The sequence below is a fragment of the Myripristis murdjan genome, chromosome 19, assembly GCF_902150065.1.
Source record: "Myripristis murdjan chromosome 19, fMyrMur1.1, whole genome shotgun sequence".
Lineage (NCBI taxonomy): Eukaryota > Metazoa > Chordata > Actinopteri > Holocentriformes > Holocentridae > Myripristis > Myripristis murdjan.
The window spans coordinates 28,216,996-28,236,253 of NC_043998.1; the positions used below are offsets into that span (position 1 = coordinate 28,216,996).

Here is a 19,258-nt window from a genome sequence, read left to right on the forward strand (position 1 = left end):
AATAAATTTAAAAAAACAAACAAACAAGCAAAGAAAACCACAAGAGATAACACAAGAAAACTAACACCCATTCAGGTTTCAGAGGGTTAAAATTTTACCTCATACCTCGAAAAAATTAAGGGGAGAAAAAAATATCAAAGATTCAAATACAAAAAAATCACAAATTTATAATAAAAAAAAAATAGAACATTCTGAGATTATTAATTCTCAAACTTATGAGGAAAAAAACACTGAAAACTGAAAGAGAGTTTGGTTTGTTCATTTAGACAGAAACTTCGGGCGTTTCTCCGCACCGAGTCCTCCAGGTCAGGACTTGGAGCTCTGAAGTTGGGACTTTTGAGGTTGACTCGGGAGAACAGACGTGGAGAACAGACGTGGAGGACAGACTTGGAGGACAGACTTGGAGGACAGACTTGGAGGACAGACTTGGAGGACAGACTTGGAGAATAGACTTGGAGAACAGTGAGAACAGACTTGGAGAACAGGCTTGGAGGACAGACTTGGAGAACAGACTTGGAGGACAGACTTGGAGAACAGACTTGGAGAACAGACTTGGAGGACAGACTTGGAGGACAGACTTGGAGAACAGACTTGGAGGACAGACTTGGAGGACAGACTTGGAGGACAGACTTGGAGAACAGACTTGGAGAACAGTGAGAACAGACTTGGAGAACAGACTTGGAGAACAGACTTGTTGTTCTGCAGCTGAACAGCAGCAGCTTGATGACTCTCCATCTCAGCTGTCAATATTTAATATAAGCAGATCTCCTGTCGTGTTTATAATAAAACAGAAAAATGATATAAACACGACTCTGCCTCCTCTGTTTGCATAAAAAAACCTGCATTTAATTGAATTGCATTGAATTGAATTGAATTGAATTGAATTGAATTAATTTAATTTAAATAAGTGCCAGCCCACAGCTCAGAGAGCCTCTGTTGATGTTATAGTAACGACTGCAGCTCCGCCTCCTTCTCGTCTTCATGTTCTCATTTATCAGTTTGACAGTTCTGAGTTCTCTCCTCCGGTGCTGCCGCCATCGCTGGTTGGTGTGAAATGCATGCTGGGATACCTGGCTGTTCCAAGTCCACACAATTCACCGACCGATGCATCCTTGCTAAAAGGGGCGGAGCAAGAACACATCCAGGAATTTGGACCGAACTTGGAATTAAATTGGAACAGGACGATGACGTTTCACAAGAACACAAGAACACAAGAAGACAAGAACACAAGAACAGACAAGAACACAGGAACAGGCAAGAACACAAGAACAGAGAAGAATTTGAATTGAGAAACGTCTTTTGTCACAGACGCAAAATCAGATGAACAGAGGAAGGACAGCGAGCGGCGCAGCGGTCAGTTCTCCTCCTCTGGACGCCATTCAGAAGAAAACAATCTGCTGATTCTGGGCTCAGATCAGCAGGATCTCCTTGTTCCTGAATCCCATGTCAGAGTAGAATCTGCTGAGGGGATCAGCTGCAGGCGTGAGACACGGCCAGCAGGGGGCAGCACAGGTGGAGCCACAGACAAAGAGGAGAAACTATTTACAGCTTTTTCCCTCAGAAATTTGTGAGTTTTTACTTTTTTTTTCTCAGTCTGTCTCTCTCTGTCTCTGTCTGTCTGTCTGTCTCTGTTTCTCTGTCTGTCTCTCTCCCTCTCTCTCTCTCTCTCTCTCTCTCTCTCGTCACCTTGAATCCGACTGAAAGAAAAACTCCAGGGTGTCTTTTTTTCCATTTCCAACAACACAGAGATCTGATTTGTCGAAGACGCTGTGAGACGGAAGAGGGTCGCCTCGGTCAAACAGGAAGTGGGGCAGGTTCATCGCCTCCTCGTTAAGGAGGAGCGTCTCTCCCTCGCTGCTGCTCTGACACAAACTGAACGACGACCTTCAGGGACTGATATCAGTCAATCATCAGAGTTTAGGATCAGTAACTGATGGATTGATTGCTGATTTGGCAAATTCAGTTTAACTGTTTATAAAAGATATAACACAAATCTATGCATCAGGTGAAATTAAATAGATAATAGCATGTGACAGCATAAACAGTGCCATCATAAACACTGACAGCGTATGTCAGGAGATAAATTAAATTACATGAATAAAAATGAATAATATCAAAATAACCAAAAATAGTAATAATGATAACCATAAATGGAATAATAAAAGCTACACTGGCTGCCCGTGTCACAGCAGATTAAATTTAATATCTAATTATAACAAAGCTCTTCATAACCAACTGTCTGCATTTATTGCATTCCTTAATTGATATTTGTGTCCAACAGTTGATCATAATGTGGACATTTCCCTGTTCATTATTAGGGGAATAATAAAGAAATGTCCAATGTTCAGTTTGTGTTGACATTGTGCAGAATGTGTCTCTTTAATTCTGTGTTTGTTACTGAGGTTGTAGTTTGCAGAGGTCTGCTACTGGACTGCATTACACTGAGAGGGGTTTCTAGTTTTTTGTCCCACTATATTTATATACAGTGAAGGGGACAGAATATTGGAAACAGCTTTAAAGTGCAGTCCAGTCCAACAGCAGCACTAACTATGAGCTCAATGCCAAACATAGAAGTGAATGAACACCTCTGTTATAAATACATCGATATATGTGTGTGCAGACAGACAGGTTCACCACCTGTCTGTCTCTCTTTCATTTCCACTGTGGGTCGCTGTTTGTGTTCCCGGTTGATTGTGATTGGTTGACTCCCTCTGGTGGTTTCTGATTGGACTGGGACTCTGAGCCCTCTTCCTGTTCACACACACACACACACACACGCACACACACACACACAGACAGTGTGTGTGTGTGTGTGCGTGTGTGTGTGTGTGTGTGTGAAGGACATTAATGTAATAATGTCTCTCTGTCCTCTGGGAGATCATTTGGACTTTTCTTTCTTCTGGCCGCTGACAGAAAAATCAATAAATCTGTTCTTTTATTTTCTGAACTTCAGTTCAAAATAAAAACACCTCCTCTTCCTCCTCCTCTTCCTCCTCATCCTTTCCCTTCATGTTTTCTCGTTTTCCTCTCCACTCTTTCTACCGGCTGCTCTGTCTTGCTGCTGGTTTAGAGGAAGAAGAAGGAGAGGAAGAGGAAGGAGAGGACGGAGAAGGAGAGGAAGAAGAGGAGGAGACTCCCACCTTCCCCTCAGACTGTCGCTCAGTGTCTCATCTGTTTTATCTCCTCCTCTAACCGGTAATTCAACTGAGAAAATAAGCAAATAGCTATTTATCTATCCATAAACATATATACGTGTGTGTGTGTGTGTGTGTGTGTGTGTGTGTGTGTAACAACAAATGAATCTGTTTATGAAAACATGTTGGACAGAATTATTATATTTTCCCAGTTTGTCATGTTCACACTTGAAATAAAACAAATACAAAATACAAATAAAAACAGTTTCCTGTCTGTCTGTATGAGACTGAAGTTTATTAAAGATAATATCAACAATGGACTGAGGAAGCACTGATCTTCATCATCATCATCATCATCACCATCATCATCATCACAAACACTCTTTCTCTCTCACTCATCCAGGTAATTGGTTCCCCTGGTAACTGATCAGATGAAATATTGAATCTATTGATCTCTGACTGACAGCTGACAGACAGACAGACAGACAGACAGGCAGGCAGACAGACAGGCAGACAGACAGACAGACAGACAGACAGGTCTGGTTAAAAGTTTGAAGAAAAAAATGCTTCAGTTTAAAAGTTAAAAAGTTAATATTTTATTTATCTCTTTTTTTGTAGAACTTGGACAGTTCTTGGCGCAGACATTCTGCCATCCTCAGCACAGGAAACGCTTCCTGAGAGTGTCCTGAGTGTCTGCAGAGCTCCAGACCTCCTCTGGCATCAACATCAACACAGAAACTGAGCGCCGGGAGCTTCATGGCCGAGCGGCCGCACGCCAGCCTCACATCACCGAGCACGACGCCGCCGGACTCTGGAGCGGAGGAAACGTGTTCTGCGGAGCGACCAATCAGGTTCCTCCATGTGGCGATCTGATGGACAGTCTGGGTTTGGGGAATGCCAGGAGAACGTTCCCTGCCTGGTTTGGGGAACGCCAGGAGAACGTTCCCTGCCTGGGTTTGGGGAACGCCAGGAGAATGTTCCATGCCTCCAGGAGAACGTTCCCTGCCTCCAGGAGAACGTTCCCTGCCTCCAGGAGAACGTTCCCTGCCTCCAGGAGAACGTTCCCTGCCTGAGCGCATTGTGCCGACTGTGCAGTTTGCTGGAGGAGGGGTCACGCTGTGGGCTGGTGTTTCTGGGCTCGGCCTCGGCCCCTCAGCTCCACTGAAGGGAAATCTGAACGCTTCAGCTCACCGACACATTTTGGACAATTCTCTGCTTCCAGCTCTGTGGGACCAGTTTGGGGAAGGAAGGCCCTTTCCTGTCCCAGCATGACTGAGCCCCAGTGCACAGAGCAGCTCCATAAAGGCGTGGCCGGCTGAGTTTGGGGTGGAAGAAGTTGAGCGGCCCGCACAGAGCCCCGACCTCAACCCCATCCAACACCTTTGGGATCAACTAGAACGCAGACTGGGAGCCGGACCCTCTGGTCCAACATCAGAGTCTGAGCTCACAAATGCTCTTCTTTTATGTATGATTAAGTATGTGGTGAAACTTGTCATTCCAGTTTAATTACAATAATATTCTGGTCTTATTCCATTTTTATTGTAGTATCTTGTTACCTTTTGTTTTTATCTTATGTTCTCATTTTGTGTCTTGTTTTGTCTTATGTGCCTTATCTTCTATATTCTTCTCTTATATGTTTTTGTAATGTATGTATGATTTTGCTTTTCGTCTTGAAGCGCATTGACTCGATGCCTGTCGTATGAAATGTGCTATATTAATAAATTTGACATGAAGTGGGCAGTATTTTATTTTATTTATATTTTTATGGGATACTAATTTTGATGCTTTTACTGTATTTGTGAGTAGGTCTTATTTATGAATCTTATTTTCCAGTGCATCGTATTTGTTCAAACAAATTGATGATATGAAATGTATTTTTGGTTGAGAAAAGTTGATATGTCAATGTATTTGTTGGTTTGCAGAGACATAAAATGGGACCATTTATTCTGGCACCTTGGCTGAGACTGAATCAGATGCCTTCTGCTGTCAGAAAAATGCTGCACCCACAACATTCCCCCTTCCATAATAATATGTTTAATAATATTTAGTTGTGTTTAATATGATGAAAGACATATTTCAAACTGTGGAGGTCTGTTAGAATTAAACGCCTCAATTCATCACAAGAATCAAACACAAGAAAAGACAATGTACACATCATGAAATGCAAAGTGAGAGTTTTTATTAAACAGTTTGATTATTGATGAGAAAGTGGACAGGAGGCCTGCAGCAAAAAAGCATCAGATTCAGGATTTTCCTCATCTGTGTCAGTCAGGCTGAAGGTGTTGGTTTCAGATCTGCTGCACAGAGGCTCAGTCTAATTGCAGGATGCGTTACATCAAGTTTCAGGAAACAGATTTCAAAGAAAAATGAACAGAAAGAATGGCTCAAAAAATCAAATCCAAAGTCCAGTCAACCGTTAAAAATCCAACCTGACAATCTGACAGCGATCTCATCTGAGCCTCTCAGTGGTTTTTATCTGTTGATGTTGCAGATTCACTCTTTTCTCCTCAGGTGTTGAATCAGCTGATGTGCGGTCAGTTTGTCGTGTTGGCGTTTAGTCGTCATGCCTGTCGTCCGTCAGACGTCTGGAGGCGTCTGTCAGCCTCTCCGCTTCAGGAGGGAGTAAATCTGATCAAGAGAATTCTTCAACGTGCTCTGCATGTTTTTCAACATGCCTTCGATGGTGCTGATGACGGGCACAGGGTGAGGCACGAGGTACCTGGGGGGCTGACTGATGACTGTACTGTTTTCACATCTTTCTCCATAGTAACCATCTGGACAGTCACACATCCAGTCGTTGGACTCCAGAATTTTCTGACATGTACCACCGTTCATACAGGGAACCCCAGTGCAGACTGGCTCTTCCATTGAGTAATAAAAGGAGAGGGAGCCCCCTGATTCCTGACAGGCTCGCTTGAGTTTGGGTTTTGGAGCTTGGCCTGAGTTTGGATCATAAGAGACATGCCACAGTTTTTTCTTGATATAACTGAAGTTTCTAAAGACATAATCAGTGTACTCAAGCTCTACATAGCAGTTACCCACTCCTGCAATTGCCCTGTTATTGCTGCAGGGCACTTTAGCATAGCAAATACTGTCTATATTCCAGGAGGGCTTAATTTTTGTTTTGTTGGTGAAACCCACAGCAGCAGTGATCTTCTCCATGGGGATTACAGTGAAACCATCTGTTTTGTCAGGGTAGTACTGCTTCGTGTCGTACACCACCACCACCCAGTTGTACCAGAAGTACTTCTTGTCCAAAGCATTCTTGATCTTAAAAGCGGTTTGTGTTTTGTTTCCATAGCTCTGAGCTTTGCTGATCTCCTCCACATCCCTCTTCATGTACTCCTTGTAGTTGTTCAGGCAGTAGTTCAGAGCTTTTTTCTCAGCACTAACAACTTGTTTCATCATTGAGGTGTGTTCAGCTGCCTTGACTGACGTGTCAAAACCCATCAGACTCCAGTAGAACTGGTTGAGGACCATCCCCCTGTACAACAGGCTGTTGAAATAGAAAGCGTACATGGCCACGTCATCAAAGTCACATTTAAACTTCCTGGTCAGGATGTCGAGCAGGTTCTTGCTGAGAGACGTGCCCCTGACGGTCAGGTAGTGGTAGAGGCTGGCCACGCTGCCTTCAGTGGCCGTGTTCTCATAGAAGGTGGTGAACATCTCGGCCACACGGATCCTTGTCTCATTGCTCTGTGGCAACCTGGAGCTCTTAAGGAACTCATTTAACTTCTTCCAGGCGTTGAGGATGCGGACCTCGTCCTGAGAGTAGACGCTAGCGTAGTTGTGCCATTCCACATCCGTTGCCAGGTTGGAGATCTGGATGGAGAGGGAGTCCAGCTTCCTGTTCACCTCATCCAGATCAGCCTGCAGCTGGTCTGTGGGGCTCTCCTGAGGAATGAAGATCAAGACCATGCTGACGAAGGAAAGCATAAGGCCTCCGATGCCTGGCACCAAGCCAGAAAACTTTGAGATCTTCTCCATTATGCCTGACAATGTTTTAGTTTCCTGAAGAACGTCAAATGTAGATTTGAATGCCTCCAGCGCAGATTTCCCAGTGTCCATGACTTCCTTTGTTTTCTCTTGAGTAAGGTAGGTCAGGTCCCTCCTGATTCTGGTGGGGGGTCGAGAGTTGGTGGTGCTGAAGGTGGGGTCATGTGACAGAGCAGATGTGGTTGTCCAACAGAAAAGGAGGATCAAGGAGCCCAACAGCAAAGACACACGTAGGACCGCCATCTCTGCAACACAGATAAAATCATATTATTTATTTTCAGAGTGTTTCACACCCATGAAACAAACCAGTAAATGAATTGTTCCCTCGTACCATGCTTATAATTTTTTTCTTTTTGAAGTTCTTCAGTTTGAAGACTTTGGGGAATTTATTTCTCAAATAGGCAGGTTCTAGAAAAGCCAATGGGCATAGCTCCATCACCGGCTTATGTCACCTGCATCCGCAACCCTAACCCTAGAGGGACCTTCGGGAGATGGAAGGAGTAAAAATTAGCTTCATCATTAGAGCCATGTATAATGTACCTCCCACTCCCAAAAACCTAAGCCAGTGACTGGGAGAAGATCCATCTTGCCCTCTCTGCTAAAGTCTAGCAACACTAATGCACATCGTCACTGACTGCAAAACAACTCTGTCCCAAGGCTGCTATACCTGGAGGCACAACCAGGTCCTTGCAGGTCTTAAACAGTATCTTGGAAGGAAGGAGAACTATCACCAACACCATCCCTCCACCAACATCTGGCCTACAAAAACACCTTTGCCTTCATATCAGCAGGACAATTCCCAAAGAGCCTAGCTGCAAAAAGGGAATCAGACCTACTAGCCACAGCCCAGTACTGGAAAATGCGAGCTGACTTGGACCAGAGATCATCATAACTAATCTCTGGCCAGATCTGATCTTGTGGTCAACCTTGCAGAAGCAACTATACATCGTGGAGCTAACCGTAACATAGGAAGCAGCAGTGGACAAAGCACATGAACAGAAAATAATGAAGTACTCTGACATAGCAGTGGAGGCAATACCACAGGGCTGTCTCTTTGGGCAAATTGAATCGTAGGCAACTGGACTTGTATTTGTCTTAGGAAGACGTTTCGCTTCTTATCCAAGGGGCTTCATCAGTTCACTAGTCTGACAAAGACAGTGGAGTAAAGTCCAGGTATTTAACCTCTGTGGGAGTGTTTACCAAAATGCCTGTGGGTGTGTTCATGAAGGCACTGGTTTCACTTGACCATTGTTTGTGGTCTAGTGTTAACGACAGTCATTAGGTGCTGGTTTCAATTGACCATTGTTGTGGTCTGGTGAACAGACTGCTTTTTTGCAAAAAGCAACCTGATATATGCCGTCCAATGCAGTGAGGAATGCAAGGACTTATACATTGGCAAAACAAAACAACCATTGAACAAAAGCATGGCTCAACACAGAAGGGCGAACTCCTCAGGTCCAGTCTCAGCTGTCTATTCACATCTAAAGGAAAAGGCATACTCCTTTGAAGACAGCAATGTTAAGATTTTGGACAGGGAGGACAAATGGTTTGAGAGAGGAGTAAAAGAAGCCATCTATGTGAAAGTGGAAAAACCATCCCTTAACAGGGGAGGGGGTCTGCGGCACCACCTATCTCTGATTTATAATGTTGGCTTTTCATCGATACCCAGGACGATCAACAAATTAACCTCAGACGACTCTCAGCGATTGTCGTTCACCAGGGTTACACTTGACTCTAACGACTGTCGTTCATATAAGATAAGAGGCGAAACGTCTTCCTAAGACAAATACAAGTCCATTTGCCTACGATTCAATTTGCCCAACGAGAACGATGACCTGGATGAATGAGAATATCCATAGACACCACAGGGCTGGAAAGCTGTTCAGCTGCTCCCAGTGGAGGTTCGGCTGCAGAGGCTTTGTGGCCACATCGACCACCAGACTGCTGAAACAGATGTGAGTCTGAGGACAAGCGCTCCGACAAGCCATCAGGTCGTTGTCAGTGGCTGCTGAGCGAAGCTGCAACTGGCTGGGGCTCAAAAGAAAGGACCCCAACTGGGCTGCAGGATGAATACCATGGAGCAGGACGGGTAAAAATGTGGGGTGAACCTAAGACCCCAGATGTCACCGATGAGCCCTCTGGAGGTGTCGTGGGCTCATCATCTAAACACCAGTGAAAAGGGATATCCACCTGATGACCCGAATGAAGCAGTTACCCCTACCTTCATCCACTATAGGCATCAAGGAACTGTGGATTATCTTAAGGGACTGAAAAATCAAGTTTCATGAGTTTGGCAAAAAGTAACTCATTTAAATTTTACTCAGAGTAAAAGTTATAGAGTTACTTTTTCAAAACAACCATTTTGTTAGGTGTGGTCTTTTCCAGCAAACTACATTCTTTCAAATTTGCATTGCGCAAAATTGCTTAAGGTTGATTTAAATGAGGACCTTCTGGACTTCACCCATAAATATATCAATAAGCACACAAAATAATGGTTGAGTCTACATTGTTCTCACCACTCACTGATGTTATTCCACTGCGCTTATTCCATAGTTTTGTCAGTTGAGTCTAAAGGGTCCTTACTTCCATTGACCCTCTGCAACTGGAGATGACAAATGCACAAATTACATAAAAGCAGATTCCTCCTCTCATCTATGATAACTGACTATTGATCGCTAACCAGGGGCGTTGCTAGGCATAAAGCTCTACTGGGGCACAGGCCCCCTACCTCATATCCCCCTCCTCCCATACACACACACACACACACACATACACAAACACACACACACACACTGTCCCACCCCACTGCCACACTCCTACTAAAACTACTACTTGAGATATTAATGAGTGTATGAACATATTTATTTTAACAAACATGAACATTTTCAACATGGCAGCAAAAGCATATGAGCCATAACAAACAATGGCAAGTCAGAACTCTCTTCATACACACTGTACCGCAAAAACGCACCGTACAAGTGCATTACAAGAGAGCTGTCATCAAAAGCATCATGGATCAATATATCATTTCATTTGTCAATATAATACAATGCAATACAATAATCTCTGATTTGACAATCATTCCGGTTCATTTCAAATCAATACAAGCACTAGAGTCCTCAAATTCTGCCCGAACCCGACCCTACCCGACCCTACCCGACATTTTCGGGTAGGGTCGGGCCTAAAATGTATGTGAATTGGTCAGGTAGGGTAGGGCTTCAGGTTCTGGTTCCGTGAAAGGTTTTACTGTCACCGTTGAAGGACGAAATATAAATGATGCAGGCATGAAGCAGAAGGAGAGAGAGAGGGAGAAGAACGGGATAACAGTTTAGTGCTAAATTAAACCATTTTGTGCAGAACTACAGTAACTTTACTAACTTAGCATGTTTTATGAACAACTGAACATGTGAAGCTGCCTTTCGCCAGCTATTATGTCCGTTCTCTCACTGTTACTAGAATTTGAGCCACCGGCGCTGCTAAATAATGGTGAATTTGGCGATTTTTTTTTCTCTCTTTTCTTTTTTTTTCCGGGCTTTATCGGGCTGTTGGGCCTAAAGTCAGCTAATTAGTAGGGTAGGGTAGGGCCTCGGGCTGGCCCAGTAGGGTCTTAATTTTCAGGCCTGATGAGAACTCTAACAAGCACCCAACACCAGACTTTTAAGTCAAAATACACATTCAATAAGTAGCGCTAGCCGCGGAGCTAACGTCCCTTTGAAATCTATGGAGACGGCTAGGCTAGCGGCTACAAACAAAACAAACAGAACAGAACAGAACAGAGAACAGAACAGAGAACAGAACAGAGAATTATACATATATATATATATATATATATATATGTATTTATATGTATATATATATTTACATGTATATATGTATGTATATATAAATATATGTATGTATATCTATCTATCTATCTATCTATATATATATATATTATATATCTATCTATCTATCTATCTATCTATATATATATATATATATAGATAGATATATAGATAGATAGATAGATATATATATAGATAGATATAGATAGATAGACAGATAGATAGATAGATAGATAGATAGATAGATAGATAGATTTTTATTGTCATTGCACAATCATATATGTATAATAATGCAACGAAATTAGGGCTCAGTCCTTTCGGTGCAGGGGAGAATAGAAAGCATCGTGCATTCTGCTAGCTGAATAGCCAAGTCCAGTAATAGATGGCTGCAGCCATGTCTCTGATATCAGAAAAAATGCAACAGTCACGGAAACACTTGTTGGATGTGCAAGCACAGTTCGTCATCCCGTGTTCGCCATGGACCTGGCGCTGGAAAATGCTGGGAGGCGGCGGCCCAAAGGGCTGTCCTTTCAGCCGTGTCAATGCACCGGCCCTGCAGCCTCGGCGTCCTCCGGAATGTCCTGGCAGCGATGAAAGTCCGGTGAAATTGGCATCCCGCAGCGCAATCCCAAGCTCAAAAGGTCCTGATAACTGTTGTTTCCTTTGCTTGTTTACGTTTCCTCCTGGACTTGTCACTTGGAAGAACTATCCACGGAGACCCCGGTGTTCTAACGGCGTCCTCCAGAATGTCCTGGTAGCGATGAAAGTCCGGCGAAAATGGTACCTCGCAGCACAATCCCAAGCTCAAAAGGTGCTGACGACTGTACGTGTACATTGCCCAACATAAGGTGTTTTAAGCTAAAAACACAACCGTTCACACATACAAAAACATATAATACGGCACCGAGAGTGGAGAGCTGTAGCCGCTGCGTCTATGCGCCCAGCCATGGCAACCACATGATATATACATATATATATATATATATATATATATATATATATATATATATATGTATTTCCAAATTGACACCACAACTATGAGGGACGAAAAATGACAAAACAATAAATAAATGAATAAATAAATAAATACGCATATAAATATATAAATGCATAAATAATTAAATTAATAAATATTTCTACATTTATTTATTTCTTTATTTCTGTTTTTATTCATGCATTTATTTATTTATTTGTGTATTTATACATTTATGCATGTATTTATTTATTTATTTTTACATTTATTTATTTATTTATTTATTCATTTCTACATTTATTTATTTATTTCTACATTTATTTATTTATTTCTACATTTATTTATTTATACTTTTATTTATTTCTACATTTATTCATTTATTTATTCCTTCTTTTATTTCTACATTTATTTATTTATTTCTACATTTATTTATTTATTCCTACATTTATTTCTGTATTTCTACATTTCCACATTTATTTATTTCTGTATTTCTGTGTCGTATGTTAATAAGGTGGGCGGTTCTTACATTAGTCTTAAGCACGATTGGTTTGTGGGTGTGATCCTGTCCACTGCTACTACCTGGACCATAGACATATGGCCTGGACTGGCAGTAGCAGTGGATAGCAGTGGACTAGCTAGCTGCTAGGGCATTAACAACGCCAGACTTTTCCACGTCGTCGACGTTACGTCGACCCGTCAACACCGGGAGATTTTTGGGGGGCTAGCGGGGCTCTAACCGGAGGGAGGGAGGGGTTGTAGTGGAGCGCCGACCGTGTGTGTAGTCGGACTACTGGAAGTAGTCGGTGGGTGCATGATTTACCACATCATTCGCCAGTGACCTTAAATCACTGACAATGGCTCTCAAAACACTTTCCATTGCGTTTTACACAGTAGCTAGTAGGGCATTAATGTAAACATCGACCCGTCGAAAGTCGAAGAAACACCCACACACACACACCCCCACACACACGGTCGGCGCTCCACTACAGCCTCCTCACCCCCCGGTCGCCCGGTCGGCGCTCCACTACAACCCCTCCCTCCCTCCGGTTGGAGCCCCGCTAGCCCCCCAAAAATCTCCCGGTGTTGACGGGTCGACGTAACGTCGACGACGTGGAAAAGTCTGGCGTTGTTCATGCCCTAGCAGCTAGCTAGTCCACTGCTATCCACTGCTACTGCCAGTCCAGGCCATATGTCTATGGTCCAGGTAGTAGCAGTGGACAGGATCACACCCACAAACCAATCGTGCTTAAGACTAATGTAAGAACCGCCCACCTTATTAACATACGACACAGAAATACAGAAATAAATAAATGTGGAAATGTAGAAATACAGAAATAAATGTAGGAATAAATAAATAAATGTAGAAATAAATAAATAAATGTAGAAATAAATAAATAAATGTAGAAATAAATAAATAAATGTAGAAATAAAAGAAGGAATAAATAAATGAATAAATGTAGAAATAAATAAAAGTATAAATAAATAAATGTAAAAATAAATATATAAATAAATAAATGAATAAATAAATGTAGAAATGAATAAATAAATAAATAAATAAATGTAAAAATAAATAAATAAATACATGCATAAATGTATAAATACACAAATAAATAAATAAATGCATGAATAAAAACAGAAATAAAGAAATAAATAAATGTAGAAATATTTATTAATTTAATTATTTATGCATTTATATATTTATATGCGTATTTATTTATTTATTCATTTATTTATTGTTTTGTCATTTTTCGTCCCTCATACACAACCACTATTTTACCAAGAAATCAAGTTTAAAAAAGGGAAAAAATGAACTAAATTGAACCAAGAAACAAAACATGAAAGACTGATCTACCAGAAACCTGCAACCCAAACTAAAAGAACAAAATAAAATAAGGAAACCCAGCACACAGAAAACATGCAGGGGGAAACAAACGGGGTAAAAGAGGAAGTTCCCCAAAACTGTGCCGGCTGTCAGTGAGCGTCTCTCCCCTCACAGCTCCAAACCGTCCCTGCAGCCACAGCCACCAGGTGAGCAGCTCTGCCCTGGGCCACCCAGGCCACCCGGGCTACGTAGATTTTCAAAAACATGACTCTGGTTATAAAATCTTGATTCATTAAAAAAAGAAAAAAAAAAAAAAAAATTCTGCGTGCACTTTACATCACTGTGTGTTGTTGCTATATGGCATACAGCATGTCACCCCCCCAACACACACACACACACACACGCACATGCACAGCATTGCTGTGCATGTGTGTGTGTGTGTGTGTGTGTGTGTGTGCACTTTTAATTTCGTGTGTGTGCACTTTTAATTTCGTTGTGCATTGTACAATGACAATAAAGAATATTCTATTCTATTCAATTCTATTAATTGAAAAATGTAATTAAATGCTCAAGAAATAGTTCTTGCAGTAAAGGGTTAACTCTCATCCTCTGAATAAATAAAAGTAAACTCACTTGCAAAGGGTCTTCAAGCGTCTCGATGAAAAGGACAAACTTCTGGAAGATTGAAAAGTGTCACAAAGCAAAAGGTGTGAAGAGCCTCTGACAGAGAGCGGCGCCTCCTGGTGAAACTCTGGGGGTTAAATGTCCTGCAGGTTCCCCTTTCAGCAGGTCAGCTGGTCAGATCCAGATCTGCTCAGGTTCCTGCTCTGGTCCTGCTTCACATCTCCATCTCTATCTTCCTCACAGCAGCTGCCAGCTGCTTCCTGTCCACATGTACCAAAGGTTCTTGTCTGTGACGCTGCACATTTCTCAATCTAACACACTGACACAACACACTGCATCTCACACCTCTGATATGATACTGATCCTGCCTGATGAGCCTTAAGATCATTTAGTTCAAGATTCACCAGCAGACGAGCTGAAGCCAACATCAACATGCAACGTCGTCCCCAGAGCATTTCAGGGCCCTCTGTAAAAAAAAATCCTTTGGGGGCCCCTGCATTTCACAGCATGAACAGATCAGTGCAGGTCCAAAAGATGAGCAACATTAAAGATTTTCATTTCCTCCTTTTTTTCATTTTTGGGGTCATTTTTGATGCAAATTTCTTGTGTTTTTTGTAGTTTGTGGTAGTTTAACAGTATTTTGTCTTGTAGTATAATTTCAAATATTTAATTACAATACTTATGAATGTGGTTCTTTGATATTTTTTACCATATATGTTTATTTTTTTTAAACAAAGTTATCTTTTTTTTTTTTTTGCTCAGGTTTCAGCTTAAATGCTTATGAAAGTACAAAAAAGTACAGTCTAAGTATAGGTTTTTTTTGTTGTTTGTTTTTTGCAAATTTCCTTTAATTTGCTCATTGTGTTCTCCCTGTGTTTCACAAAGGCATCAAAGGGTTCACTGAACTTCCTAAAACAAAGGTCAGATGACACGAGGGCCCATAGTGAGGAAGGCGGGGCCCCTGGTGCGGTCCTCGATCTGACAGCCCTGAAACCAGTTTACACCGCTTAGACCGGCCCACGTGATGTACTGTTTCCATAGCAACGCCTCTCCTCCCTCAGCATTTGTGTCAGCTTCCTGTAGCTGGATGGGCTGCAGCTCCATGCTGCCTTCACAGGAAACGGGACGTCTGAGCTTCATTAGCGCAGGAACACGGACACTCCTCCTCGGTTCTTCCCTGCAGAGGAAATGAAGAGTTTCTACCTCTTGGAAACATTCATTTCTCCAGACACACACACACACACACACACACACACACACACACACACACACACACACACACACACACACACACACAGTCTCTGTCACGTTGTCTAATCTGTCCACATGTCCCAAAGGTTCTTGTCTGTGACGCTGCACATTTCTCAATCTACCACACTGACACAACACACTGCATCTCACACCTCTGATATGATACTGATCCTGCCTGATGAGCCTTAAGATCATTTAGTTCAAGATTCACCAGCAGACGAGCTGAAGCCAACATCACCATGCAGCGTCGTCCCCAGAGCATTCAAGGGCCCTCTGTATAAAAAAAAATCCTTTGGGGGCCCCTGCATTTCACAGCATGAACAGATCAGTGCAGGTCCAAAAGATGAGCAACATTAAAGATTTTCATTTCCTCCTTTTTTTTTTTTTTTCATTTTTGGGGTCATTTTTGATGCAAATTTCTTTTGTTCTTGTTTTTTTGCAGTTTTGTGGTAGTTTAACAGTATTTTGTCTTGTAGTATAATCTTAAATATTTAATTATTATGAACGTGGTTTTTTTGATATTCTTTACCATATATTTTTTTTAATTTTCTTTTTTAAAAACAAAGTAAAACACACACACACACACACACACACACACACACACACACAGTCTCTGTCATGTTGTCTATTCTGATATCTATCTAATCTGTCCACATGTCTCTGACACTCAGACACGGCGCCCCGCACACGCTTGTCACGCACTGCGCGTAGGGCACCAAGTGCCTGGGGGGGCACCAAAAAAAAAAAAAACAAGCTCGTGAAAAATCATCATAATAATGATATATTTAAAATTGTGTAAAGTGTGTAAAACATGTTAATAGATACAAGCAATACAAAAATAACATAGGCTTATTTGCTCGAGAAAAACATGAATCTCCTGTGCGGCCCCCTCCCCAGTCTACCTTTGGTGCCCCCCTCCCCCCTCCCCTAGTGGTTTGCTCCATTACGCTTCAATCGCAAGTTTGGCAGACCTTTATTTTTGGACATGTCATCGAAAAGGCAGCAAGAGTCGGGGGCGGAAAAGAGGAAAAGAAAGAAACAATGAGATGATGCTCGCGCGTCACTTGCAGGTAAGACAATAACAAATGTTAATTTTGTTACTTTTAGCCCTAGTATGCATGTCTATGCTCGTGCCAGATAATACTACCGTCAACAACCTTTGTAACGTTAGCTCCCACTAGCCATGTTCAGATGTAAGTGTTACGTTTCAAATAATTGATGCTGGGCTAGCTAGTTATTTTTAGTTGTGTATATGGATATGGATCTGGAGTTGAGATGTCTGTATTTGGCGTTTGTTATGTTCTATGAACCAACGAGTATGTGATTGTGTAGTGAAAAACAAAAATAATGAGTTGATGAATGGAAAACGGGTCTTGGTAACCTGAACTTTGATGTGATATGCCAAATTAGACAGGTGATTGATTATCAGCCCTCTTACACCGGCGATGTCGGCGCCGACAGGATTCGGCATGCCGACGTTACATAACGGTGTCTCCGTGACCGTTTAAGATATTCAGAAACTTTAAAAAACATCTGAAACCGGAGCTTTGCGCCTATATAGAGTGCCATTACGGTAGCATGTAGGACTACTGACACTTCGACCGTCCAATCACAGAAGATTCCCAGTTTGTAATGTGAGCTTGGCACTACCGTAAATCCTGAACCAATTGTGCTATCGAAAAAATTACGACGGTTTCCAAAAGCAGAGAGCCGGAGCTTTCCGATGGAGTGCGGATACACCAGTCATTACGGTGACCGACTGGCCGGCAGCTCACACAACAAGAGCGACATCTGCTGGTGAACCTGTAATTTGAAAAAATCAATATTAAAGTTGTGTAGATTTCCCCTCTTCATATTCATAGTTTTCAAACTATGTACAGAATTTTTATATTGTGCCCCATTAATCCTTGTCTATAAAGGTAAAATAATAAATTTTTCATGTACCAGTGTTTTAAATATAGGCCTACATAATACTATAATTAATTTTGAAATATTTTTGTACCATGGTTCAAAACTGTATTTCACTGTAGAATCCCTGAGTATTTTGTCTTGTATTTGTGATTACAGGCTCAATGCTTCGATATGTGCAAGGAGGAACACAAAGCCAAGTGGAAGATCCAGATGATCAACCATCTACAAGCAGACATCAACCATCCACAAGCAGACGTCAATCACCAACCAGTTCCTTATTCAAGGATACTTAGTACTGTTTTTACAGTTTTGACAGATCTTTATTCAATAGTGGTGTCATTTATTTTTTATTTTAAATTATTTTATTTTATTTATTTATTCAAGTGTTTGGTGCCATATTTAGTTAGTGTTTAGTCAGTGTGTTATAAAAAAAATATTATTATTATTTATCTCTTATTTTTTCCAACAGTTTTTGAAACATAAATGTTGAAAAGTTATTTTGTAAAATAAAGAGAAACGCAATGACAAATACTGAATTATTGTTCATTTCTGGTGGCGGTGGCGGTGGCGGCGGCGTGGGGGGGGCACCACAAAGCATTTGTGCTTAGGGCACCCAAATGGCTAGCGCCGGCCCTGCTGACACTGCACATTTCTCAATCTACCACACTTACACAACACACTGCATCTCACACCTCTGATATTGATTGATTGATTGATTGATTGATTGGCTTTATTTGGTGCTTTGAAGGAAGGACATAGTGTGACATCACATCACTGTTTAGGAGCATGTGGCACCAAAAGGGTCGGGCTGAAAGCCAAAGCTTATGTGGACCCACCCTGTTTAAATTATAGCACGTGAAAGTCACTATTTAAAGGAATGTTGATGTATACAAATCTGAAAGAAAACATTTCGTGTTTCTATACAGACAATTTTGAGCAACAATAAAGACAATATATTATTAGACAAAGGCTTCTACATTATTCGTAAGAAAAGAACAAAAACTAAAGTAAGACAGTTTAATCGCTTGCTGTAACATCGGACCGAAGACTTGTTCTGGATTTATGCTTGGATACATAGATACATACGTACTTACATACATACATCCATTCATACATACATACATGCATACACACACGCATACATACATACAGACATACATACAGTACATAAACTACGTACACACCATACATACATATATACTTGCATATGTAAATACATACATACATACATACATACATACATACACGACTATCTTGTTTTCTTACAGAGTCCATTTTGCATCCATGCTAAGTGATCTGTTGGAAGTTGGTTTTATATTTATTAATTATTTTATACTTATACATCTTTTTGAAGTTATTGACAGAAGTGCATGATTTTAGCTCATTACTTAGATTAATCCATAAGTTCACCCCTTTGACTGATATACACCTTCCTTTAGTATTGGTCCTGGCAAAAGTTTTTTTGTACATATGGGTTCCTCGAAGTTGGTGTTGTGATTCTCTGCTTTCAAATAATCCCTGAACACAGGATGGAAGTAAGCTTTTATGCGCCTGATTGAAGACTCTGGCTCTTATTTTTCGGAGGTTTTTGGTGCCTGTTGTTGGCAAGTTTTCTGAGGTCCAGTTTGACCCTGTTGTGGACACATTTGTCCGAGTCCAGTTCATGTGGAGCCAAACACCGAGAGCTCTGCTAGAGTAAGGAAGAGTAAGCGCCAGAGACGGC

At 41.5% G+C, this 19,258-nt stretch overlaps 1 protein-coding gene across 1 annotated transcript; it reads right to left on the minus strand.

Annotated features, from left to right (window-relative positions):
• Positions 1–5,732: 5,732 nt before the first annotated feature.
• On the minus strand, positions 5,733–14,479 carry LOC115377551 (cephalotoxin-like protein). The gene is made up of 2 exons (XM_030077362.1): positions 14,383–14,479; positions 5,733–7,375 (listed from the first exon to the last, which is right to left on the minus strand). Exon 2 carries the CDS (start codon positions 7,371–7,373, stop codon positions 5,733–5,735), a length of 1,641 nt encoding a protein of 546 aa, XP_029933222.1. The 5' UTR covers positions 7,374–7,375; positions 14,383–14,479.
• Positions 14,480–19,258: the final 4,779 nt, after the last annotated feature.

Coding starts and splice junctions, on each gene's coding strand:
- LOC115377551 (XM_030077362.1), bottom strand. CDS start 7,373: ATGGCGGTCCTACGTGTGTCTTTGCTGTTGGGCTCCTTGATCCTCCTT.